A 25830-nucleotide genomic window follows, 5' to 3' on the forward strand; every position below is an offset into this window, starting at 1 on the left:
TTAGAACAGGGAAGATCAGGGCTGGGAGGAGGGGCCTTAGAACAGGGGATGTCAGAGCTGAGGGGTCAGTCATTAATGGGGGAAGTGTCAATAAGTAAACATTAAGTGCCTAGTATGTGCCAGGGTCTCTACTTAGCACTGGGGATATAAAAAGGCAAAATACAGGCCTTGCCCTCCAGGGAAGCATAAGAAGCAAACAAGATATGTACAAGAAAAACAAGGGATGTTTAGGAAAGGAAAGGTGCTAGAGGTAAGAGGGGCTGACAGAGGCTTCCTGTGGAAGATGAGAATTTCATTGGAACTGGAAGGAAGCCAGGGAGGTGGGGAGCCGGAGGTGAGGAGGGAAAAAATGCCAGGCATGGGCAATAGCCAGAGAGAGTGCCTGGTGCTAAGAGGTTTGGAGCATTTTCCCTGTGGGCCAGCTGGGAGGCCCGCATCCCTTCAGTGGGCCAGGTCAATGCCCGGCCTGTGGAAGGGCCCCCCGCCCCCAGGGCCTCCAGCAGTGGGCTCTGGGGCTGCCCACCTCCCCTCCCTCACCCCAGGATCCCCCGAATGATGCCTGCAGCACTGGGGGCGTTGCTGGTGGCCTGTCGCCTTCTCTTCATGTCCCCGTGTCCTCTCTCTATCTTCCTTGAGAGCACTTGGCACCAGGCGGCTTGTTCAGCGTGCCACCCAGTTAAAAACATGATTGCTGGGTGAAATACTTGTGTGAGAGCCGGAAGCCTGCTGTGGTCTGATGTGGCCTCGGCCTGCTGTCCCCCCTGCTCCTGGCCTCCTGGCCACCTTCCCTTCCCTTCTCGCCCCCGGCCGCGTTTGTGCCGCAAATGGGCAGCTCTGGGCGGCTTCCCTGAGGCGCTGCCAGCCTTGGGGGGGCACAAGGAGCGATCCTCTGTTTCTGCAGACTCCGCTTGGTGGGTTCTGGGGGCCTTCTGCCATTTGCTTGGAGCGCTCTTCAAAGGAGGCTTCCTTTTGTTGCAGAAGTGCAAAGCAAGTGCAGAAAAGTAGGTCCTGGGTGCTGTCAGACGGGGCGGGGTTTGGTGGCGGAGCGTTGCCATCTGCTCTGCTGTGGTGCTCAGACGCTGTTTGCCGAGTCTCCCTTTTGACAGCTGCCCCCACGGCTCGCTTTTCATCTGTGTACCCAGCATGTGGCACAGGCCTGGCACACAGTAGGTGCTTTGTCACGGAGGGCACCGGCAGCCTCCTAGGACTCTCAGGCTGTGCTTGACTCCTCACCCTTCCAGTCTGTTGCCACATCACCCTTTGACCCACAAAATGTGTCTAACGCATGTTGGGTTCATGGTCCGGTAATCCTCTCAAAGTAGGGATTGTGAATATTATTTAAAAGCAGAAGAGACTGGGACTCCCAGAGGCAAGGCATGGTCTTCTCTGCGAAATGACCAGCCTGGCCCAGTGACAAGCTCAGGACTTGAACCCAGGGCTTCTGTGTCTAGTCCTGTACGCTTCCTACTAAGCTCCTGACTGTGTAGAGCGACTGCCTGGACATGTTTCTCCGACTTTGGCTCTGGCTCTGCCTCTCCCTGGCTCCTGTCCTTTCATATCTCGATACCTGTCATATACCAGAGAGATAAGTAGGTAAATGGAGAGCACCTCTAGGTTCACGTGTGTGTCTGAACAGCAGCAGAATCATTTCATCGGGCAGAACGTGCCAGAGACTTTTTCCTCACCTGGGCTAACCCTGCCCCCAGGGCCCCAGACTCCGGGGGCTGCCCTATTCAGGGCCTCCTGTCCCAGGAAAATGTGCTAGTTGATGGCTATCTGTGGAAATGGATAGGATTGTGTGGGCTTTAATGAGCTAACAATTTCTTGTGGCCGCCATCTCGAAGGCCATTGTGAAGAAGAAAGGAAGACATGCAAATGAGGCTGGCCAGAGATTGCTGGGGAACAATGCTGGCACTTTCTTTATTGTATCCATTAATTAGTTCCCCATCAGCCAGCTTCCCTGGGAATGAACTGGAAAAATAATTAAAATGATGCACGAGGTAAGGAGTTTAGGAATTCAGAAGGTGAAGGAAAGAATTAGTTTAATACATAATTAGACATATTATTTGCAGTCCTCCATTTGTCACCGAGGGGCTCACCGACGTGATGTGGCCCCAGTTTTAGTTCTTGGTAGGGAATTAATAAATGCCACTTGGGGGTGTTTTTCAACTCATAAAAGCCCATGAGTTTAGCCCGGGATGTTAAGTGGCAGATCCTATCGCACTGCCTCAAAGTCGCCTGTGCAATGGAGAGCCAATGTGCATGTGCTTTTCAAGGCGGCCACGGCCTTCTCCTTGGACCCCAGCGCCAGGGGAGCTTGTGGCTTCTCACACCAGCCTCGGCCCCATGGACTGCTGGAGTAGAGTAATACCCAAGGCAGGAAAGGGAGCCTCCAACTCAACCCACTGGGGGCCTCTCCTGGGCTGCCTCCTGGTGCCTCTGGATGGGACCCTGAAGCCTTAAAGGCCAGGCCTGCTAAGCACCAGCCCTGGTCAGGTGTGTAAGCTGCAAGGCTTGCTGGGCACTCACATCTGGTGCTGGGGCTCCTCCTGCGGCCTCAGGACCAGTCTGATTGAGGTGGGGAGGCTCTCTGGGCTGGGGGTGAGGTGAAATGTTCTCTCATAGAAACCCCTGAGGAGCTGGAGTTGTGACCACTGTTTCTGGAGGGAGTGACCACAGTGGAGAAATCCCAGGTCCTTGTAGGAAGCTAATGCTGGCTGAGTGGTCAGACCTGCCAAGGGTTACTTGAATACTCTTCAGGAGCAGAATTCAGGAACTGCTTAGATTTCCTTGACAAACATAGGCCATGCTGTTAATTCCTTGAGGTGGCAGAGCACTGTCCCAGGTGCTGGGGAAAGTCCCCTTCAGTCTCCTTGGCCCCTTCAGGAGTGACTTTGTCCTGGACGTGGGGTGGCGAGGGTGGTGCCAGTGCTACCTCTGGGCCCTCCCCTCAAGGAGCTCTTAGCCTGACCCAAGAGAGGGCCAAGGGCAGTGAGGGAAGGGCTCAGGCATGTCTCAGTAGGAGTCAGAGAAGGCTCGTGCTAACCCAGAAGCCAAGAAAATCATTGCAGCTTAGCCTGTGCTTATCAGGTGCTTAGCAACATTTGGTAGTTGTTTTCACTTGAACATAGACTCCCCGCCCACCTTCTGAAGGTGTTTTCTGTCCCTTGCCTGACTTTGCCTGCCCCTCTGGTTGGTCCCATGTAGACCTCAAGCTTTTCCTGAGGCAGAGAGGAGCTGTCCACCATCTTGTGCTGGGATGGCAGAGGAGACGCCCATCTTTGCCTCTCTATGCTCTTTATAAACGTCCATCCAGAGAAGGCCTAGGTCGTAGAAAACTTCTTCAAATGGATGCAGAGGCAAGGAAGGTAGTGCTGGGATGCATTTGTTTTGCGGGATTCAGGAGGTGTATTTATGCAGATTTGACATTCACTGAGTGGTTGGACGGCATCACCTGTAGGAAGGTCAGCACCTGGGGGGTCTTAATTCTGTGGTCACCCTTAGAGCCTCGTGCTTACTGAGGGCAGGAGAAAGGGGGAAGGGGGAAGGATGCAGATGGAAATGATTGTCTGGGCCCTCTGCCCCTCTGGGACTGCCTCTGGTCCAGATAACGGGGTTGCTCAGATGGGCGAAACTTGATCCACACTTGTAATCCCTAGTTCCATTCAGCGTAATGGATCACTTACTACGCATCTGTTTACTTACTCACCTATTTATTCACCAAACACTTACAAAGTGCCTGCTATGGGAAATGTTCAGTCCTAATCAGTGAGGGGGCTACAGAAATAAATTCAGTATGTTTTCTCACCTTAAGAAGCTGACAGTCCAGAGGGAGAGAGAGAAGACATGGAACCGTGGGGACAAGGGCTTGGTGTGCCATTTGTGCCATGCTGGCAGGGGAGGGTGCTGCAGACCCACGACAGGGCATGGAGGCAAGAAGTCAAGGGCAGCCAGGTGACTCAGCTGACCGAGGGGAGGAGGACGAGGTGCGTCTGCAAAAGCTGCTTGTAGGCAAGTTGTGGAGGGTCAGTGAGGATGCCACCTCTGCCCTCTGGGAGCTTGTGGCTATGGTGTGTGCTGTGTGCAGGAGAGGAATGAGGACTTTGGGGTTCCGAGAGAAGCCTCAGTTCCAGCTGGGAGGATCAGGGCGAGCGTGGGAGGGAGTGACTTTTGAGCTTGCCCTCCGAGTTTTCATTTGACAGAGCCATTAAGAGAAGTGCAGCGGATGGTGTGACAGAGAGTCATGAGTCAGAGAAATGCAGGGAGCCCAGGGTTGTGGGGGCATTGACTATGCAAAGGGGAGTAGTGCGAGATCTCAGGAGAGAAAAATATTGTGTCACCAGGGTGTGGAAGGCCTTGAATGCTGGCATCAGGAATCATACCCTTTCTCCCCATGCCCTACAACCATGATGGCAGGAGGTCACCTTCTGTAGACAGGGAGAAATGAGTGCTGACCATTGAAGAAATGAAACGGGTGGTGCTGTGCAGGATCCTGCCTACCTGGAGGGGAGAACTCAGGAAGACAGCCTTGCAGAGGACTCGAGGAGTGTCCCAAGCAGAGGAGGGTGACAGGGGCAGGAAATGGAATGGCTCAGTCAGGGGGAGAGCATGGGGATGGGGGATAATGAGAAACCAAGTGGAAGGAGCATGGGAAAGGGAACCTTCAGGGCCAGGCCAAAGAGGAGAGCAGGACGTAACCAGGTGCCACCCGCTTAGGGAGGGGAGAGATGGGAATGGCTGAGGACAAAGACTTGGCAAGTGCTTGGGTATGAAGAGCTGAGGGAGAAGGAGGACAGAAACGAGGCTGATCTTAGGAACCTGGGCCCAGGGAGGAGGCGGAACCTCAGCCGAGTTAGGGAGCTTGAGGCAGGAGTGACTGAGGGGCCGATTGTGTGACGATGCCGAGTTTCAGGGTTTCACGTCAGGTGATGGACTGGCCCCAAGAGGGAAGTCAGGAGGTAGCGGTGGTGGTGGTGGTAGAAGCAGCGGTGATGGCAGTACCAGCCACAGTGGTGATGGTAGCAACAGCAGCAGTAGCAGAGGAGGAGTTCCACCCCTAGACCGCCAGCCGCCCAAGACTCAAGGGGTTTGTAGACGTCGCTATCCCATTACGAGGGCAGCCTGCGTTTGTGCCGTGCCCAGGGTGGGCGAAGTCTCTCACTAAGTTACTGGCAAGGAAGGCCTGCAGCTCCTGGACTTGAGCTTGCTTTGTGTCTTGGAGGGTTTGGGGAGGGGTGGAAGGGCCCAGCTCCCTTGGTGTTGGCTGTCGGGGGAGTGGGGCAGGCCCGCCGGCTCAGTGCTGCTGCCTTACCTGCCAACCTAAGTTTCCCCCCACCTCCCTCCCAGGCTTTATGTTCAACTTGAAAATTATATATTTATTGAAAGCTTTCTGTTCTGGCTATAATATGAAATAGATTTTTCTCTTATACTCCAGTCTCTTCTTAAGTTTAGTGCTACTATAAAAATGATGGATAAGAAATTATTCCAGGAAAGCGATATTGAGGAGTCATCCCACCATGGTCAAACTAAGAGGGGAGACTTGTGTGAAACATGTTCTGAGCCCAGAAGAAGCACAAGGACATCTCAGGTCACATGAATGGCGGGGTCTGGATCCACAGGGTTGCCATCAGTAGGTGGAAGATGGAGGAATTGTCCTTCCAGGTTCTGAAAGCACAGGATTGAGAGCTGAGAGTTGCTTAGCTTTTGGCCCCCAAGAGTGGCAGCCCCTGGAGGGCAGGGACTGTTCCTTTTTGCCTTTGTATCCCAGCGCTAGCCAGTGCCTGCCACATAGTAGATGCTTAAGAGACAAAATGCTTGTGGATTTTTGTGTTTTACACTGATGGCATTAAAAACATTAATTTAGCGACAAGCCTTTGTCTCTCTCAAGCTCTATGGCAGGTGATTCTCATCAGAACCAGGGAGGAAACAAAGCTGTCTCTGAAGGAGTGAGAGAGGGTGGGGTGGGGAAGCAAGTGCATTTAGCTTGTATGTAGCTGGTGGGGTGTGTGGGGATGGGGGGAGATCAGGAGGGCCTCCTGTGGAAGGCGGCATCTGGGGTGAGGAGGGGTGAGGAGGGAAGGCCTTTCAGACATAGGAGACCAGGGTCTGACCCCGGGTGGGATAGTCACGTCCTGCAGAGGCGGTGGCTTTTGGACTGGAGAGCTCTTAGGGAGAAGATCAGAGAAAGCCGTGAAAGGTGGTAGGAGCCACATTATGGAAGGCTTTAAATGCCGGGCTGAGGCCTTTGTATTTTTCCTGGTGGCATTCAGAGCCACGGAAGCATTGTGAGTAGGGAGGTGGTGCTGAGAGCTGTCTGTGTTGTAGGAACATGATGCAGCGGGGCTGAGGAGGAAGGTGCCAGAGGCAGGGACACCAATCAGGAGCCGTGGTAATTGGGGAGCGTTTGATGAGGACGCGACCTGGCCTGGAGAGGAGGGGAAGGGTGCAGGAGATGCTTTAGAGAGAGGATGACCAAGACTGGGCGAGTCCTGGCGTCCGGACCATGGGGGCTTGGTGCCACTCACCGGCGGTCTGGCCCAGTAGAGTCACATGACCAGGCAGTCATAAAACTCCAGTGCTCCTGACTCCAAGGTCAGGGGTCTCTCTGTCAGATGAGGCCCCCAGTCATTCATGCAAAGAGAAGAAATGGCCAATTGGAAGGACCCTATGAACATAACTCAGAGACTTCAGAGGTCGTTTAGTTCAATTTCCTTATTTTGCAGATGGAGGGGCCTTAGGACAGGGAATGTCAGAGAGGGGACGGGCCTTAGAACAGGGGATGTGGGAGAGGGGAGGGGCCTGAGAACAGGGGATGTCAGAGCTGGGAGGGACGTTGGAGTCTTGGGGTTTCCTGATTCACTGACAAAGACTATTGTGAAAGAGCCCAGGTGTTCTGGCTCCTGTGCCAGTTCACGCTCCATTGCGCCCAGTCCTGGCAGCCTAGACGTCCTACCCTGAACTCCAGGAGCCCTGACCCCACGCTGGTCTGCAGAGCCTTTAATTGCAGGATGGTAGCATGCCTGTGGGGTGCCTGGCACACACCTCAAACAACCTCACATGCTGTATTTAATAACAGAAAGTAATATCGTGCTAATTAAATTCTCAAATCCGTCACTGTAGCTTAGCTTCTATTGATATTTGCCCGACAGGTTCGAAAAGAGAAAACAGGCTGAAGTGACACAGAAAGTTCTCATCCTGAGCAGTGCAGTCGGGGGAGGGGCGTCCCCCAAGCATGTGGCAGCCTGGGATGTAGGCCCTGGGCATAGGAGGCTGGGGTTTCTGTGCAGAGAGACCCCAGGCAAGATGCTGACTGAGGGAAGGCCAGAGAGGCCTCAGGGTAAGGGCGTCTGCTCTGATAGAGGGGGGAACTGGGCCCCAACTGGTTCCCGAGGCAGTATGTGGAAGTGTTAGGGTTCCAGCCCGGGCCCTTCTGCTCCAAAGGAAGCCTTTTCTCCATCACAGTGCCTTGAATCCTGACTCTCTTAGTCACCCAGAGTGGCTTTGGGCAGGTCATTTGGCTTCTCTGGCCTCAGTTTCCCCCTTTGTAAGACAAAGGGCTCCAACTGGCCCGCGACGTTGAAGGCCCCTTCCCTCCAGGTCTCAGTCCTCATGATACGGTGATTTCAGATGTGAACTGTCCCTCGAGCACTTCTCGTCCTTCCAGAATGCCCCCATCATTTCTCCTGCAGCAGATCGGGCTTTGCCGTTCTTGTGATGATTCAGAGACTGCATTCCCCAGGGAGCAGGACTTAGAGGAAGGTTGGGCTTTTCCTCCAGGTAGTTTCAAAATAGTGAATGTCTGCATGTGGCCTAATTTGTGCCAGCACCTGTGTGTGTAAGGGAGGTAAGGGAAGGGAGCTGGGGGGGGGAAGAGGAGGAGGAAGATAAAGAGGATGGAGGAGGAGGAGAAAATCGGATCTTGGCGTTAGACGGAGCCAGAGAAGTTGCTTCCGAGACCCTCCCAGTGGCCATCGGGCCTCTGCCTCTCTTCAGGGAGGCCCATTTCTCTGCCGGACAGTTCTTGTTGGAAGGTCCTCCTTCTATCCAGCCGGATCCCCATGATGTCTCAGAAGACAGTTACAAGACCAGCCCAGTCACACGCCTTGGGCTTTGAAGACATTGACCCTAGGGGTTACAAGTGTCAGTGTGCCCATTTTCCAGGTGAGAAAGCTGAGGCTTAAAGAGAACCAGTGTGCTGTCAAGAGTCCCATAGTTAACGAGGGTCTGGACAGACTCTTGACCACTCAGCTCTTCCAAGGACACGCCCAGTTCTTTCTGTCCCGCCTCTTAACGGAACAGTTTTATAATTGAGGTGAAGGGCCGACTCTCGGGGACCCTGAACTGCTTCAAATTGGGGAGCCCGCGTGGCAGCCTCAAAGAAAGACAGGTCGTCTGGAAATCCTGCTGAGATTCAGATTTCCCGAACATTTCCTCAGCGTCTTGTGTGGAGCAGAGCAGGGGAGCTGGAAGAGAAGAGAGGTCCGGCGGGCTCCTGGCCGCAGGGAGCCTCCAGGCAGACATTTCCAATCGGCCACAATGCACAGTAGCCCTTTGAGAGGCTGCCACGAGGAACTTGGAAGGAGGGGTTCAGAGGGAGAGATGGCATTGCTGAGGAACCTTGGAAAATGGATAGGAATTGGAAGGAGGGGGAGAACAGAGTGAGCTCAGGGGTCATGGCTTAGCTGTCTGACCTTGGCCCAGAAGGATTGGGGTGGGGTGAGAAATGGTGTGAGCTGGGATTATCAGGGAAGCCTCTGTGGAGGGGGTGATGTTTGGGTTACAGATGTCTGTCATCCACATGGACCAGCCCCCAACCCACCCTGCACAGCTTTCTGGGGTGTCCTTCCCTGGTGGTTCACAAAACATCGGCTTTGTTCATCAGAAGCTGTGGCCTGTGAGCCCGCATGGTTCAGTCAGTCTCTAGAGGGAACTGGAACCTCTTTGCATTATTAGCTGGCACGATGTCATTTGTTACTTCAAAGAAAAAATCATCAGGACCCTCAGCGGGATCCTTTTCCTTTTAATTTGTTGGGGACATTCTTGGCCAAATTAAAAAGGGGAACAGTTGATCAGTTTGGACAGGGAGTGCAAATCCTTCCAAGCCGACTTCCTGACCAGACGGTGATGGATGGCCGTGGCTAGCTGCTGAGTCATCAGAGACTGATTGAAAACTTCCACTTGGGCAGTGGGGCGGGCAATGCTGGTGCCAGGCGGGGGCCCATTTGGAGATTGGATAATTCCGGAAGTCCTCTCAGAGCTGGCGAAGAAGAAGATGGTCTCTGATCTCTGCTCCAGAGGAGAGGCAAGCTCGCCAGGCCGCCTCCTGAGGTCTGCTGCCCACCTGGTTCTGTCACGGGGGAGTAAGGCAGGATGCCCGTGCATCTGTCTGTAGGCTTTCGCTAAAACTTTTAAATGGAGGTGGTTGTTTGGATCAGACTCAGCCCTCTTTGCTCACGTGCACATTTGCATGCGTCTGCACCCACGGAGGGGGGCATCGCGGGGAGCAGGTGCTGGTGGGCACGATCTCACCTCCTGCCTTTGTCTCCTTTCCAAAGGCTTGGGCCGCCATTGGACGTCTTTGCAGATGTATTTTGTAGCTTGGAATTGGGATGAATGCGCCAGTCCCTTGGGAGTGGCGATTTCTTTTGCTAATTAATTGAATATTTGAGGCAATTGTGTACAATTTCAAAGGGCTGGAGAATGTATCATTGAAAGCCGCCTTGAAGATGCTTTTTAGGATGAAAAAGGAGATCTAGATGCATCCCATCTGTGGCTTCCTGAAGGAACCTTTGATGCTTTCTGATTATTTCTGTGTCTAAGAATGCCGCCCCCCCTCCCCCAAACAGGCTTGCATGACGCTCCTCATTTCTTTCAGCTCAGTCTGTGTGGGCTCGAAAGCAGGCAGCCCGCCGGCGTTCAGAGGGTGGAATGGGTCTGGGGCCTGGACTCGGGGTCTGGCCAGAGAGTGCGTTGTGGGGTGAGGGAGTGTGAGGAGGAGAGGGTGTCCTTGTGGTTGTGAACTGGGGAGACCCAGAGGCCAGCAGGAATTTGGGGAGAGAGGAGGCTTTGGGGGGAATGACAGAAAATCTACCACCTTCAGTGTGGATTTCAGCTGTCTCCTTCCTGAGGAATGAATGCAGGCATTTCTTCGGCGATAACTGGGTGCCCAGCTCAGGTGGCTTGGCCCTAATACTTGGTGAGCTGGGGAAGGTCTCTGATTTCCTCCCAGCTCTTCTTGCCTTGGCAAAGGGCCTCCACGGGCAGCTCGGTCCACAAGCCAGCCACTCCCTGGTGACCAAGCTCAGCCGTCTGTGCCAGGGCTGGCATAGGCTTTGGAAGCCCAAGGTCACCCTGGGCTGTGATGGAGATTGGAAGATGACCTTGGGGGAATGTCCCATTTTCTGTGCTAGACAAGGCCTGCTCTGCTCCCTGGACCGAAGAGTTTAGAGCAAACCCTTTGGGTGTGTGGCTATGTCCTCTCAGGACTGGTCTCCTGGCCTCCAGGCCTGACTCAGAGAGTGTGGTAATTAGTCTGTGGTGTATGGGCCTTTCTTCTCTCCTTCCCTGACCACTGAGGCTACGAGAGTGCCACAGCTTTAGCCCCGGCTGTGTGGCCAGAGCCCCACTGGTGCATTGGAGCCAGGACGAGTCTGAGGTGTGGGCCACAGCCATCCTGGAGCGGGCACACGCATTACCTCAGGTGGAGAGCAGAGCTTCAAGTTGGCCCCACTGGGGTCATTTCCTTGTCTTCATTTTCCCCCTCACTCTATCTCCTCTTTGGCTGCCAGCTTTCCTTAGATTTGGCCTTGCTTAGAAGCTCTGGTCTCTGACCTTGCTGAGCCTTTGGATGTCCCTTCCCCGGTTTCACAGAGGGGGTGTCCCCTGATCACTGACGCATCTACCACTTTGCCTCATTTCATGAGGAGTTCAGCAGCACATGCTAAACGTGGGTGTTAAGAACTTCTGGTAGGCACTAACCGTTCAGCTGGGGGCTGTGTCTCACCTCTTGTCCCTGCCCTCATGCAGCTTCCTGTCTGGGATGGGAGCAAAAACTCATAGACATGCAGCTGTGATAGAGAGAAGAGTGAGCCAAGCGCACACCCACCTCCTGCCGCGGATGCAGCCGGAACCAAACTCGCTGGAGGGTTCTCTGGGTGATTTTGATCGTGTGCTATTATCAGTTAAAGAAAGTGAGCGCACTCCTACTAGAGGGTGTTCTGTTCGGCTTTGTTTTGTTAAACTAAAACGGCTGTGAGTTATTCTACACGGGCTAGACTCAGTCACTGAGAAAGCCCTTGGTCCAGAATGCCACTGACTGGGAGTCAGCTGATCTCAGGAAAGTGCATCTGGCATTTGCTGCAAGGAAATCCCCGTGTCCGGTGGAAGTGAACTGGCCTGGTGGTGAGAAGTGGTAGAGCTTAAAGATGGGGGTCTAGCCCTGCCTAGGGAGACATCTCAGAAAGCTCCTGGGACCCTGGGCTCATCTTCAGTCTCCTCTCCTTGGCGTTCTCTCCTGGTGGAGCAGAACGTAGCAAGATGGCCCGGAGACCAAGCCATCCACTTCTCTATAAATTGTATGCACGCACCGCTGGACTCGTGTGTTATGTAACTAGAAGGCATGCACAAAAGAGATATTTATAGGGGGTGATCTAACGATGAAATGATGTTCGTTCCCTCGTTAAGGGCATACACAATTGTGATGTGAGCCAACATGTACATGGTAGCACCGGAAGGTTTGCCGCGTACTCCATGCAGACTGGGTCGCTTGGTTTTCCCAGCGGTGCCTTGAGGGAGGTCCTCTTACCGTCCCGGGTTTATCCTGCTCCCAACTTGTCTGTCCATTGGGTTGGGAGTGGAAGCCTCATCCCTTTTGTTTTTGGAGGGAGCACTGGGATTGCCTCTGCTCCACTGCACGCTCTGGGGCAGAGACCGATTGGCCCACGTGGTCAGGGTAGGTGTGGACGCCCCTCTTCTCTTTTTGTGACGCTTTTTATTGACAGGTACCCCACACCACAGTCCACAGTGTGTCGTGAGCTGGCCACATCCCCGGCTTGTTGGGCAGACCCGACGCTGGGCCCAGACCCAGGGCCTTGTCTCTGATTCCTGACTCCCATCAGCCCAGTGCTCTCAGGCTCACCCCGTTCTTCCTTCCTCACATAGTTCTGACTCGTGGACGGTCTCCTGCCTTCATTTCCCCTCCCAGTTGGAGATTTTGGTTGTGTTTTTTCTAAGCATGTGAGGAACAGCCAGACACCGGTTTGGGTGACCATAGCGTGTGCAAGAAGCAGCATGCCGTGTGCTGAGGCTGGACAGGTAGCTTGGGGCCAGCTCGAGAAGGGCTTCACAGGCCAAACCAGGGAGTCGAGGATTGGGCCCAGAGTCAGTGGGGAACCCCTGGAGTTGACTGAGTGTGTGTTGGGACCTACACTGGCAGCTTTATACGGAGGATGGGGCACAGTGGGGGCACAGGAGGTTCTTGTAACAGTCCGTGGGAAAGGTGAAAACAGCCTGAGCTAGAGAGGTGGCCAGGTGAGTGACCCAAGGGGGACAGATGGGAAGGGTGGAGTGGAGAGAGGAACAATGGGATTTGGCAGCTGATTGGAAATAACAGCAATTATTATTATTATTACTTACGTAGCTCCTCGAGGTTTGCACAGTGCTTTACAAATATTATCTCATTTGGTCCTCACAAGAGCCCCAGGAGGTAGGCACTATTGTTACCCCATTTTATAGCTGGGGAAATTGAGGCAGACTGAGGTTAAATGATCTGCTCAGGGTCACACGGCTTGTGTCCGAGGCTGGATTTAAACTCAGGTATTCCTGGCTCTAGGCTGGCACTCTATCCACTGAGCTGCCCAGCTGCCTCTGTGGGGCTAGGGAGAGGAAAGTGCTATGCATGGCACTGAAGTTGCTAACCTGGGATGATGGTGTTATCCTGCCCAGAAGCACGCTGGATTTGGGGGAAAGAGGACGTGCGGAGACCTGCTCTGATGGAGATCACACCCTGTCTGTGTCCGTGGCCCTTCCTCCTGGAACGCCTGGCCCAGCCATGGGGTGACTCAGACAGGGTTGGCACACGGAGGGTGAGGCTCCAGCTCGCCTGTGGCGCCTGCATAGGAGCAGCAAGCACAGGCTTCTGGGTCGCTTGGGATGATAACCTGCCACGCAGTGAGGGCAGCTGGGCACTCACTTAAATGGTGTCGGGGGAGCGCTAATGAAGCCCTCAGAGGTGAAGGGACAGAGGCGGTGTGGGCTCTCTTGGGGAGGACGGGATAGACGCGTCTTTGATCCCCTCGAATGTGCCCGGGCCATCCTCCCACTGCCCCGGGCCTGGCATGCTCTGCCTCCTGGCTTCTCTCTGCCTGGCCTGCCCAGCCAGCTCATGCTGGGGCCTTTCCTCCCCTGGTTGGTTACAGGTAGTTGTGTGTGTGTGTGTGTGTGTATGTGTGTGTGTGTGTGTGTACATATGTCCGTCTACATGCACACGCGCACAGATGTGTGTGTGTGCTGTAGAGACTCGTTGACGCGGTGTCTTGCCTCTTTAGATGAGGAGCCCCCTGAGGGTAGGGACCATCTTTTGCCCTTCTTTGTGCCCCCAGCATTTCGCACAGTGCCTGTCACATGGTAGGTGCTTCATAAACCTTTACCGACAGATGCTGCTGGCAAAGGAGTTGTCCCTCAGCACAGGCCTACCGTTGCGCTCCCCCACTCAACTCTGGGCCCCCCTTCCCCTGGAATAAAAGACACGCTTCTCTGGTTAGCTGCCCTGACTCTCCCCGGACGTCACTTGCCCTCCTGCCACACTGGCCAGCTTTCTGTTCTTGGCCCACAACACCCTGACCCCCATTTCTGCGCCTTTCCTTCCGCAGTGCCCTCCCTCCTCACCTCTCCCTTCAGGGCCCAGCGCACGCGTGACCTCGTACGTGGAGCCTTATCCTGTCCCCCAGCGGCTCATGCCCACTGGCGCGTCTCTTTTTCCCTCTCCCTCTCTCCCCAGAGTTCTTTTGTTTGCTTTCTCCATATATACCCCATAAGAAGAGAGTGCAGCTTAGGGGATGGGGACGGGGGTATGGCGGGGGGGTGTGGCTGTGGAAGGCCTCAGTTCAGATTCCACCTGGCCCCACCAGCCTCGTGACCCTTAGCTCTCTGCAGGATGCCGCTTTACACATGAGTGGGGGCGCTGCTCACTGGGAGCCCCCGAGATCCTGAAATCACACATCCAGTCCCAAACGATCTCTCACTGCGATGCACTGCCAGCTCCCTGAGGGCGGGGGCTTTTCCACGTTTGTCTCTGTGGCCTCAGTGCCCAGCACATAGTAGGCACTTTGTGGAAGCTTGTTGATTGGGGATGGACCGCGTCCTAATAATTCCCCTTCTGCTAGCGGCTACTGTTCCTGTATGTTCTGAGCACAGAGAATCCCTCCGGGCACGACCCCCTGGTGAGGCAGCTGGCACAGGGGGGATGATCTCCTGGCACAAATGAGGCGCCGTGCCTACTCTCCAAGGGTTTTCACTTGGCATTCGCAGACTCCATGTTCAGGGTCTTTGCCCTTAACCACACCTGGCTGACGCTAGGACATCTACCTGACGGGGGAAACATCCAGAAATGGAAATTCTGGAAAGAAGGTGGGATGTGGAGGAAGAAGCCCTGCGTTCGGGTCCCCGTTCTGGTTCTCACTGCCCGTGTAACTTGGGGCAAGGCCCTGCGGTCCCCTCCGGCCTGGCTCTAAAGCCTCGGAGGCCGGCAGTGTCTGTAGAACCTTTGTGTAGGTTAATGCTGTGGGCCGTGGTGGAGGTGCCATCTTTGTGGAGCACGGCCCCCTCTCCCAGGCCCAGAAAGGCCGGCTTTGTGTCTTCGCTCTGAGCCGCTCCCCAGGGCAGGAAGTGCGGGCTCCTCGTTGAAGGCTGCAGGCCTCCAGGCCAGTGGGAGAACAAGCCCACCTGATGCTCTGTTCCCTTTGGAGAGGAAGAAGCCGGGCCTCGCCAGGAGCCTGCGCCCCAGGAATCCTTAGCAGAGTAAACTGCTACTGATGAACACTAAGAGACATCTGATGTCCACAGATAAATGTAGGAGAGATAAAGGCAAAGGCTCATCCTGAATTGAAAAACAAAAATGGGGGATGACTTGGGAGGGTGGACGCGCCGCAAGATCAGCCGGGCCACGTGCCAGCCAGGCTGCCCCAGCCCGTCAGCCGACGGGTCCGGGGAGGGGATGGCTTCCCGGTCCTCCTCCCTTCTTGGGTCACGTCTGCAGTGATGTCAGCACAGGACGCCATGCTGGGGCATGAGATGTCATCGCCATGCTAGCTGGTCTTAGCTCGCACCTCTGCCGCGAGGTTGAGCTCAGTGCCATTGGCCTTTCCAAGTCTGAACTGTCTTGAGGAATCGTCCCCTGGATGCTGAGTCCACGCATTTCAGTTGTGGGTCTTTGGAGTCTGGCAGCAAGGAAGGAGGGAGTGCGCTGTAGCCATGTGGGGATAGTTGTGCAAATGCCAACTGTTGAGTCGTCCACATTGGCTGGGATGGAGATAGCTGGCGGGGTAGTGTTGGGAAGTAAAGCTGGGAAGGTAGGCTGGGAGAGATTGAGGAGCCTTCACTGCCCCACTGAGGAAATTGTAGTTTAGGAGGAAGGAAGGAAGAAAGAGAAAGAGGGAGGGAGGAGGGAAGGAAAAGAAAGGAGGAGAGAGTTGTTGTTTTTCAGTCATACCCCTCTTTGTGGCCCTGTGTAGACTTTTCTTGGCAGAGATACTGGATTGGTTTGCCTTTTTCTCCTAGGGTTACAGTTAGGGTTAGAATCAGAGGGTTAGTGCCTGCTGTGTGCCAGGCACTGTGCCAAGAGCTTTGCAGATGTTATCTGATTTGATCCCCACGACAACCTTGGGGGATGACCATTTTACACGGCAGACAGGGATTCATTAACTTTCCCAGGGTCTCGCAGCTAGGAAGTATCTAAGGTTGGATTTGAACTCAGGTTTATCTGATTCTGAGTCCAGGGCTCAGACCACTGAGATGATGTGGATTCGCTGCAGATTTTTTGGGAGGTTAGTGGACTTTGCATAGCACACTGCCCATAGGAAGGTGACAGCCGGTCTGTGGACTTTCCTCATCTAACATTCCTGGACCGTCGGATTCAGAGCTGGCAGAGGTCTCAGCCACCATCTAGGTAAATCCTCTCATTTTACAGATGGGCTTTCCATCTATCAAGCCATGCAGGTGTAGACAGATACAACTTGCACCCTGTCCTCACCCTGACCTTTCTAGCCCGTTGGCCACGTGTGGATCTCCAGCTGGCAGTGTAGATGGGTCCACCCCAGGCCTCTCTCACTGCAGCAGCCTGGGCTCCTTCCCCCTGCGGGAGGCACCAGCCAGCGATGTTTATTGTCTGGGTTAAGCTTCATTAAGGCCGAGGCCTATTTTGTGTTGTTGATATAAAGTTTTATTTATTAAATAGCTATTTAGTATAATTTACCACGTCACTGAAGACAGAAATTCCCCTTAGGGCCATAAAACTCAGTTTTGCCCCATGTTGTATCCTAAATGGAAGGACGTTCCTAGTGTCCGAGGCCTTCTCGGGCTCCCGAGAAATGCCCTCTCAGGCCTCCTTCTTGTGGAAGCCGGAATGGAGCCCCTCCTCCAGAGGGGACCGGGAGTCCAAGCCTTCTTCCTTCTAAAGTTTACTGATGAGCTTTGTTTTAACAGCCAGAAACACTCACGGATCACTCCCTCTTCTTCCTGAGAGGTCTCTCATAACCAAGTAAAACTAAGAATGATACAGTGACCTCAGAGGAAAGGATCTGCCATGTTTCATGTCTGCAGCAGCACATCCCTCCACCCTCATTGAAAAAAAAATGAGCAGAAATCCATTTTTTCTCCCTCCCACCCTCCATCCCATTGGCGGGAAAAAGACAGGTTTCTTGTTTACAAATGTGTATAGTCAAGCCAAGCACCTTCCCTCGCGGGCTGTGCAGCGTGCCCCTCACTCAGCTCCTCCCTGCTGGGGCTCCCCCAGCTCCTGGCATCGTGAACGGTCCTTGCAGTGAGCGGTGTCCTGCAGTTTTCTACGTGGCTTGCTCTTGCCATGTTATTATCATTGTACATCATTCTCCTGGTTCTGCTCACTTCCCCCTGCATCCCTCAGTTCATAGAAATCTCCGTGTTTCTGAAATCATCTCCGCCCTCATTTATTCCAGCAGAGGAGTTTTCCGTCCCATTCAGGTACCGTAACGCATCAGCCATGCCCACGTGAGGACTGTCTCTTTAGTTTCCAGTTTTTTCGCCACCACCGGAAGTGCTACTATCAATATTTTTGGTACATAAAGGCACTTTTCCCAGGCAGCTGGTAGCCCAGTGGACAGAGAACTGGGCCTAGCATCAGGAAGGCTTGAGTTCAAATCCAGCCTCAGACACTTAATAACTGGATGACTTTAGGCAAGTCACTTAACCTCTGTTTGCCTCAACTGTAACATCACGATCAGAACAGCACCCACCTCCTCGGGTTATTGCGAGAGTCAAATAAAGTGATAATTGTGAAGTGCTTAACACAGTGCCCGGCACAGAGTGGGTGCTACATAAAAGCTGCTAACCTTCCCCTTCCCCTTCCCCTTCCCCTCTTTTTCTGATTCCTTTCCAGTGTAGACCTGGCATTGGTCTGGGGGGAGAAGGTGTGTCAAAGGGAACTCCCTGTTTGGTCATTTTTGGGCATCCTGCCAGATTTCTTTCCAGGATGGTTGTGTCCGTCCGCGGGTCCACCAGCGGTGCGTCACTGTGCCGCTTTCTCCACTGCCTCTCCAGCATGGATGACTTTCCTTCTTTGTTCTCTTTGCCCATCTGATGCATCTGAAGTAGAATCTCATAATTGCTCTAATTTGCATTTCTCTATTAGCAGTGAGTTGGAACATTTTTTCATCTGACTGGAGATAGCCTGGGTTCCTTCCCTTGGGAGCTGCATACACTCAGACCGTTTACGCCTTGGTGAATGGCTTGCTTACTTATAAATTTAAATCAGTTCCTCCATACAAATATTTCCCCCAGTTAATTGTTTTCCTTTCTAATCTTTGCTTTCTTAGATATGTTTATGCAGAAGATCTTTTAATTTGATGTCATCCAAGTTTTCTCTTCTGACCTTTCTTCCTCATTTGGCCTCCAGCGTTCCTCCCATCTGGAGATCTGTCTGCTGGGTAGTTTTTCCCAGGTTTCTTTCATTGTTTATGACGTGAGCTTTCTGTCCAGGTCACAGACCCATTTGGAACTCGTCTTCGTGGTCTTGGTCTAAGTGAAAACTTGCTTTCTACCGTCCCTTGTGATTGGGCCGGAACCGTCTTCTGGGCACCATGGGCGGCTCTTTGCAAGTGCAGTGCCCTTGTTAGCGCTCGGCGTTATTTAATGATGTTATCTCACTCGTACTGACGGTCAGTCTTTCTCTGTCCATCTGCTCGTCCTTCCCTGAAGTCCACAACCACCCCCAGGCTCCCTCATCTTTAAAACAAACCTCCTGCACAGACCGACTGTCCTCGGGCGGGGGTCCCGGGGTTCTGGGTCTCCGTTCTCTTTGATGGCTCGGTGTTAAAAGCCGTCTGCACTCGCTGCCTTTTCCTCCCTTCCCAAGGCTTTGCGGTCCTCCTCCTTCACCGAAGCTGGGACCTCACTGAGGAGTCCCAAGGGCCCAGTCTGGTGACTCTTCCATCCTTTGGGACCTCTCTAGCCTTTGGCACTGTTGGTCATCCTGGCCCTGGACACGCGCTGCTCTCAGACTTTGTGGGACCCTCCTCTCCCTTCCTTCTCAGCTTATCTCGTTGGCTCACCATCCATATCCCACCCTTCTCTCTGGGCGGGCCCCAGGGCCCTGTTTTGGGACCTTTCCCTTTCTCCCTCAGTGACCTCAGGGACGGCCTCGAGCTTCTGTGAGCTCATTGGCCATCTCTGAGCAGGACTTTGAGATCTACGAAGCCAGCCCTGGCCTGTCTCCTGAGCTCCATTTCCCCCTTTCCACCTGCCTTTGGGACATTCTGCCCTGGCATTTTGAACCAGGTGCCCTCCTGGCATCTCAACTTCAACGTGCCCCCAACCAAGCCCTTTCTCTTCTGAATCTCCCAGTTCTGCCAAGGTGCCACCTTCCTCCCTGGCACCCCGGCTCCTCCCTCGGTGTCCACCTGGCTGCGTCACTCACACCCGCTCCACGTGTCCAGGCTGCTGCCGGATCGGGGGCCTGCTTCCGGCCTCCCCACTGGTCCCACCCCACCCCATCCATCTTCCACCCCTCTCCCCAAGTCACTTGATAAAGCTCAGGTCTGACCCATCAGGCCTTTCCTGATCTCCCTATCTGCTTCTGGGGGTCCCTTGAAAAACCACCTGGTTGTCTGTGTGTATTTTGTATGTAAGTGTTGTCTCCCCTGATAAAAGGTCCACTTCCCAATAAGTGCTTAGCACAGGGCCCTGCATACGGTAAGTACCTAATAAGCACTTGCTGGATGAGCAGAGCAGAGCCAGGACCCGGGTTCGGGGCTTCTCCTTGATTCCCGGTGCAGAGTGGGGGTGCCGTCCACATGGAGGCACAGATCCCAGCAGGCAGCAGGGAACATGCTGGGTCTGAGCTCAGGCAGCGTAGGTTCAAACCCTGGCTTGGCCCCTTAGCACCTGTGACCATCTCTCTGGGCCTCAGTTTCCCCCTCTGTAAAAGAAGGGGATTGGACACAATGGCCCCGAGGTCCCTTCTAGGCCCAGACCTAGGGTCCTTGGGTAGTGGAGGCATTAAAGCCGTAGCCCTCCCCACTCCTGCCCTTCTGAGGAGGCAGTGCACATGTTCTTATCACCACCCTTGGTTTACCAGTGAAGAAACTGAGGCTCAGGGGGTGCCAGTGACTTGCTCAGCATCATGTAGCTGGGTCTGCCCCGAGCCTGGACCCAGAAGCTGGATTTCTTGGCCTGCCTTCCGCTGGCCGCTTCATCCCAATGGGGAATCCAGGCCGTTCCCTGACCAGCCCACAAGACTTAGTGTTCACCTTTCTCCCAGCTCAGTCTGCCAATAGCAATTTCTCCCCCTCCCTGTGCCTTGTGAGCGTTTCTTGGTGAGCTGAGTTGAATCACCCTGGTTTGATCCCAGTAACAGTGCTGTGAGGGAGAAGGTTGTACCCATTTTGCTGATGAGGAGACTGAGGTTGCGGGTCTTCTGATCACCAGCCCAGAGGTAGGGAGCTGCCTCTGCTGCACCCCCACATCCCCTGGCTCTGCCTGCATGTGTGGAGCCGGGTCCCCCCGGGGAGAGCCCAGCTCCCCGAGCCCCCTCGTGTGAGGGGTGGCAGTGGGGCGGCGCAGTCACCAATCTCTTGTGTCTTTCTTGGCGTGTTTTTCAGTCTGAACCCGAGGGTTTTTCTCACTTCCATTTGTACGTCTGTGCGGCTTTCCTCGTGAGATGGAGAAAAAAGATTTTAGAAGAAAAAGATTTCCAAGTAAGTAAAAGCTTTCTCTCAATGAGCCCAAGCTCGGTTTTCCAGGGGGAGAGGAGAAGGAAGCTGATTAGACTTCACTTCTGTGGGCTGTTTGTGAAAGAGTCCTAGAAGGAGCCCCCACTGCTCTTCCGGGGGTCCCTTAGAGCGCTGCCTGCTGGAGAGACATGACTCAGGCCCAGGCTGGCAGGGCTGAACCCCTGGGGAGGCAGTGCCCCTTCAGGAGGGGAAGGGAGTGGAGGTGGGGGCCAGCGGCACACACAAGCAGGACAGTGCTGGGGGGAGTGGGGTGGGGGCCAGGGGCACAGCCAAGCAGGACATGGCTTGTGGTGGGCGTGGTTCCTCTCCCTCAGCTCACCAACCCCACCCCATCAGCTTCCAAGGCTGTAGCTCTGCGGCTAGAGTATTCCTGCTGCCTCTTGCGTCTGGGAGCTCCCCCTCCTCCGGCCGCTCACCCCATTGTCCTTTGAAGAGCCGTCTTCTGGAAGGTGCCAGGCTTCCATTTGTGTTGCTTGGTCCCAGATGGCTAAATGAGGAGATGCATGGAGAGGCTGTGGGAAGGTAGTGAGCTCCCTGTCACTGGAGGGCCTCAGGCTGGGTGACCTTTTACTGGGGAAGATGGAAGGGAAATGACTCTAGTCTGGGCTCACGTGGGTGCCCTCCGAGGCTTCTTTTCACCCTTCCCACTCTGATGCCACAGTCTGTCCTGCCCAGCCCAAACCAGCCCAGCCCAGCCTGCTGCCCCCTGCTCCTTCTGGCTCTGGGGCCGTGTTCTTTACAACAACCGCCAGGATGATCCATGCTGACATTTGCACAGGCTTTAAGGTTGGCCAAACACTTTTCGTCCACTGACCTAGGGGACCCTCCTCCCGTCCTGGGAGCAGATGCTGTGATTCCCATTTTAGAAGTAAAGACACGCTGGCTCATCCAGCTTATATGTGTCTGAGGTGGGATTTGAACTCGGGCCCTCCCCACTCAGAGCCCAGCACTCAGTCCCCTGCACTGGGGAGTGGCCTCGTGTCACCGCTACCGAGGGAAGGATAGACTGGGGACGCCCCGAGTTAGTTTGATTTACTTGATATAGGAAACAGTAACTGGTGACCCAGAGCCAGTCATCTTTACAGCACAGTTTATATCCCTGCCGAACACTCCAGTGGCAGGGAGATGGGGGGCGGAAAGGAGAAGGCGCCGCTTGGTGAGGGGGGGAGGGTGGCACGTCAGCCGTGCAGCCGCGCCGTCCTCTGTCGACCACCCTCCTGCCTGGATGTCCGGTCCCAGGATGGCGGCCAGCTGTGCCGGCGTGGTGAGGGATGCCATCCTCTTTGGTTTACCCAGCCTGTGCCCCGGGAGGCCAGGAGGCTTAGACCCATTTTACAGAGAAGCGGAAGGGGCCTAGGGAGGGAACTGAGTCAGGCAGAGCCCCGGGTGGGCCCTAGCCAGGACGGACAGAGCTTGCCTGGGAAGCTTCCCCTCTTTGCTTCCCACCCCTCCATCTTCCCACTGTGTTTGGGAGCGGGGAGCAGCGGGCGGTAACAGCCTTGCCTCGCCCTGCCCTGCTTCATTTTGGGGGGACAGAGTAGATTACACAGGTTGAGGCCGCATGGGTGGATGGTAGTCCGGCCTGGGCACAGGGCTGTGGAAAGGTCGCCTCCCGTGATCCAGCCGCAGTGCCCCCTTTAAGACCGCCCTGGAGCAAATTAGGTTCTTTGGTGAGTGTTTGAGCTGGCGTCCTTTTGTGAGCCGGGGTCAGGGACAGAACTCTTTTTTTTTAAGATTAGTTAGTTTTTAGTTTTCAACAATCACTTCCATAAGATTTTGAATTCTCAATTTTCTCCCCCTTCCTCTCCTCCCCCCGCCCCAAGACGGCGTGCAATCTGATACAGGCTCGACATATACATTCATATTGAACCTATTTTCACATTAGCCATGTTGTAAAGAAGGATTAGAACCAATGGGAGAAACCGCGAGAAAGAAGAAAGAAAACAAAGACGCGAGAGCGGACAGTCCGCGCAGTTCTTTCTCTGCATGCGGACGGCATTTTCCATCGTGAGCCTTTGCAGCGACAGACCTGCTTCTCAGTTGGGTCCAGTCGCACAGTCAGCTGCAGAAATGCTAGGTAGGAGAAAGATGGGATGAGAAACTCGAGTGGGGGGAGGACGCCCGGAGGATGTCCTGGCTGGAGGGGACGTAATTCTGAGGAAATTAAAGGATCAGGGCTTGGCAGTCTGTAAGAGGGATGGGCCCCGAAAAGCCCATGGAGAAACGATGCGCGGCTGCTCACTCATGCGCCCCCTTTCCCGTCTTTGCGCAGTGCTCGAACTGCAATCGACTCCCTGCGTGGAACAGTCAGGCAGCAGAGCATTCGCGAGATGTTCACTGTGGGCCAGGTTCAGGCTCGGTTTTGGGGCCGGAATGAAAGGCCAGGCCACAGCCCCGTGCCTCGGGGCGCTCCCAGTCTGACAAGGAGACCCCAGCGGCCGTCTCTCTCCATGTGCAACATTTCCTGTGGAGGTGGGGAGCGACTCCGCCCCTGGGCCTTTCTTTCATCAGAGAGGAGCTCAGAGGATTTGAGAGTCAGTGACTTTGTTTTACGGATTGGGTGAGGAGGCCTGGGAGGGAAGCAGCTTGCCTGAGCTGAATTTGAACCTGGACCTTGTTTCTGCTCCCAGTAGCTCAGGCATTCAGCACGCATCTCCTCCTCCCCTCCCCCATTGACCCTCCCCTTGGCTTGGCAGAAGACTTGGGCTCTGGTCTGGGCTCCCTCGTTCACTAACTGGGATGATGGGTAGACGAGAGGCGTCAGTCAGCCTCAGAACCCCACTCCAGAACGGCGATGGCGGGGCTTGCACTGTGGCCCTCCCAGGATTGGGGTGAGGATCCAAGGAGCTTGCAGGGGTCTCTCTGCCACGTGTCTGTGTCTGTGGTTGGCAGGGCCTATGCTGCTGATTGTAGGTCTGGCTCCTCCCTCCAAAGGGGCTGACAAGTGTAGAAGGGAAGGGCACCAAGGAGCCTCTGAGAGGCACCAGAGGTCCTTACCTGTGGGGGAGGGAGGAGGAGGAGGATGGTCACATGGGCAGCACCATGAGCCCAGAGGTCCCACAGCAACAAGGCGGGAACAGTGAGTTCCCAGAACTCTTAAGGACAGTCCAGAAATGGGCATGGAAGAACGTAGGAATGGGGAGGAGGAAGGGACGGGCATTCCGACCACCCTCCTCACCTTTGGCACAACCCTGGGAAAGCCTCCTTGTCCTGAGCCTCTGTGGCCCTCTCTGCCCCAGCTAGCTCTTGCGGTCCTTGGGATCCTGGAGCGGCCAGACTTGGTGCCTCCCCGTGATGGGGAGTCGCCAGGAACCCAGCTGCTCAGGGGAGGCTCGAAGTGAATGTTTCTCTGCCTGGTGCTCACAATTTGTGACCAGTTTGACCAGTGTAACTACTAACGCTCACCCCTATTTACCAGCGTGGCGTGTTTTATCACATTTGTTTAAAAACCACCACCCAGCCGTCTCGTTGTAATTAGATACGACTGGTGTGGCCGATTAAGGCATTTGGCCAGCCCCAGCAACCCCCGTGTCTGAAGGAAGGCAGCTGGGCCCAGGGAAGAGTCCTCAGGAGAAGTGGGAAACAAGGCAAGGGAAAGAGACGAATCAGAAGAAATTGGGTGTCAGTGAGCAAATGGAGAAGGGGAGAGATGGGGAAATTAGGCTATTGATTTTTTTCCCCAAAGCTACAGAATAAAATTAATGCTTTGATACTGTAGAGGCTAGACAGAAAGCACGTTGTGAATGCTCTAAGTGGGCTGTGGACAGTCGACCTGAATAGTGAGGGAAAGAAAAGAGAAAACAGAAGTTATATAAAGAGAACTTGGCAGCACACGGGGCTGGAGAGCTCAGTGTGGGGAACCCGGACAATGGTAGGTGAATGGCCCCTGCTGTGGCAGCAGGGCAGAGTCCGGAGCTCAAGTCCTGGCTCCTTTGATTGAATTCAGCGCTTATTAAGCGCCTTGGATGCAGGAGGTGCCAGGGACACAGAAATGAAAGCCATGAAGGCCCGGGCCTGAGCGCTTTGGTGTGTGTGATCCAGGCTAAGGAGTTAGGGGAGCAGGAGAGAGAAGCAGGCAAACACTCGAGGAGGTTGGAAGTCTGGGTCTCTAGGAGGATTGTGGAGCAGGTAACGGGACGATGCCTAGGTTAGGGAATGTTCTGGTCACCCTCCAAATTGTTCAGTCCTGAACGTCAGTCCTGTCTGACTCTTGGTGACCCCATTTGGGGTTTTCTTGGCAGAGATACTGGAGTGGTTTGCCATTTCCTTCTCCAGGCCATTTCAGAGATGAGAAACTTGAGGCAAACAGGGTGAAGTGACTTGCCCAGGGTCACACAGCTGGCAAGTGCCTGAGGCCAGATTTGAACTCAGGATGATGTTTTTAGAGGATGTTTTAGAGGGAGCATTGGGATTGTATCTGCTCCGGTGCGTGCCCTGGGGCATAGACCCAGATTTAGGGACTCATCATTCAGTCCACATGGTCAGTGTAGGTCAGTAATTTGTCACTCTGCAGGTTTAGGCAAAGAGCCCATAGCTCGAAGAGGGGGTTGCGGAGGGCTTTGAATGGCCAGCGAAGGCCGGGGGCCTCCACTCGGCAGGCAGCTCGCTGCAGACCCTGAGGAGGGCTGGGTGGTTTGAAGAATTTGGCTCCCTTTTGTCTTTCCAAACTCCAGAGTTGAGCAGACCGGCTGGACTCCATCGGTGCCCAAGGGGACACCCTTCGCACTCTGCTGAGATTTAAGACGCCTACTGGGTGGAAATAAGCCCAGTAAATTACTGTGCAGTGGACTGTATAATAATGCCCGCCAGCTTTGGAGAAGAGCCCAGGGCGAGGGGAGGGGGGGCTTCTGCAGCTGCCACGGCCCCTGGAGCTCCTCCATGGGTGACTGAGCACAATCGATTCCCTGTATCCCAAGGTTAGGCCTCAAATCCAGGGCTCCCTGACTCTGAGTTGGGGGCTTAGTCTAGTACCCTATATTGCCTCCCTCTCAACAGTGGTCAAGTATAAGGGGTCCCAGACCAGGATCCGCATCCTTGGGCGATCTCGGGGAAGTCACTCCCCCTCATCGGGCCTCAGTTTCTCTGTCTGTCTGGACTAGCTCTTCTATGGGCTCCTTTCCAGTTCCAAATCCCGCGACGTTCAAGCTTATTAGCCGGCTTTGCTGCTGATGTCGCTGTTGCCAAAGGGCCACATTCACTGAGCTCAGGCGTTCTAGAGCAGGTTCTGTTGTTCTCGCCTGGAGGGCCCTCCAGTGGCCTCCTTGCCTGCTAAGGCAGCCCCTTCCTATTTATCAGGTGCCTTGTAAATGCTAGCTTTTATCATTATCGTGCATCCCCATCATCGCCACCG

At 54.5% G+C, this 25830-nt stretch overlaps 1 protein-coding gene across 1 annotated transcript in view; it reads left to right on the forward strand.

Annotated features, from left to right (window-relative positions):
• TBC1D22A (TBC1 domain family member 22A) overlaps positions 1–25830 on the forward strand; it is a 306894-nt gene that overhangs the window by 233954 nt on the left and 47110 nt on the right. Inside the window, exon 11 of the mRNA XM_027854296.1 lies at positions 20349–20444. Within this exon, the coding sequence (XP_027710097.1) occupies positions 20349–20444 (96 nt within the window). The remainder of the gene's footprint in view (positions 1–20348; positions 20445–25830) is intronic.

Source organism: Vombatus ursinus, unplaced genomic scaffold, assembly GCF_900497805.2.
Source record: "Vombatus ursinus unplaced genomic scaffold, bare-nosed wombat genome assembly UNPS02010394.1, whole genome shotgun sequence".
Lineage (NCBI taxonomy): Eukaryota > Metazoa > Chordata > Mammalia > Diprotodontia > Vombatidae > Vombatus > Vombatus ursinus.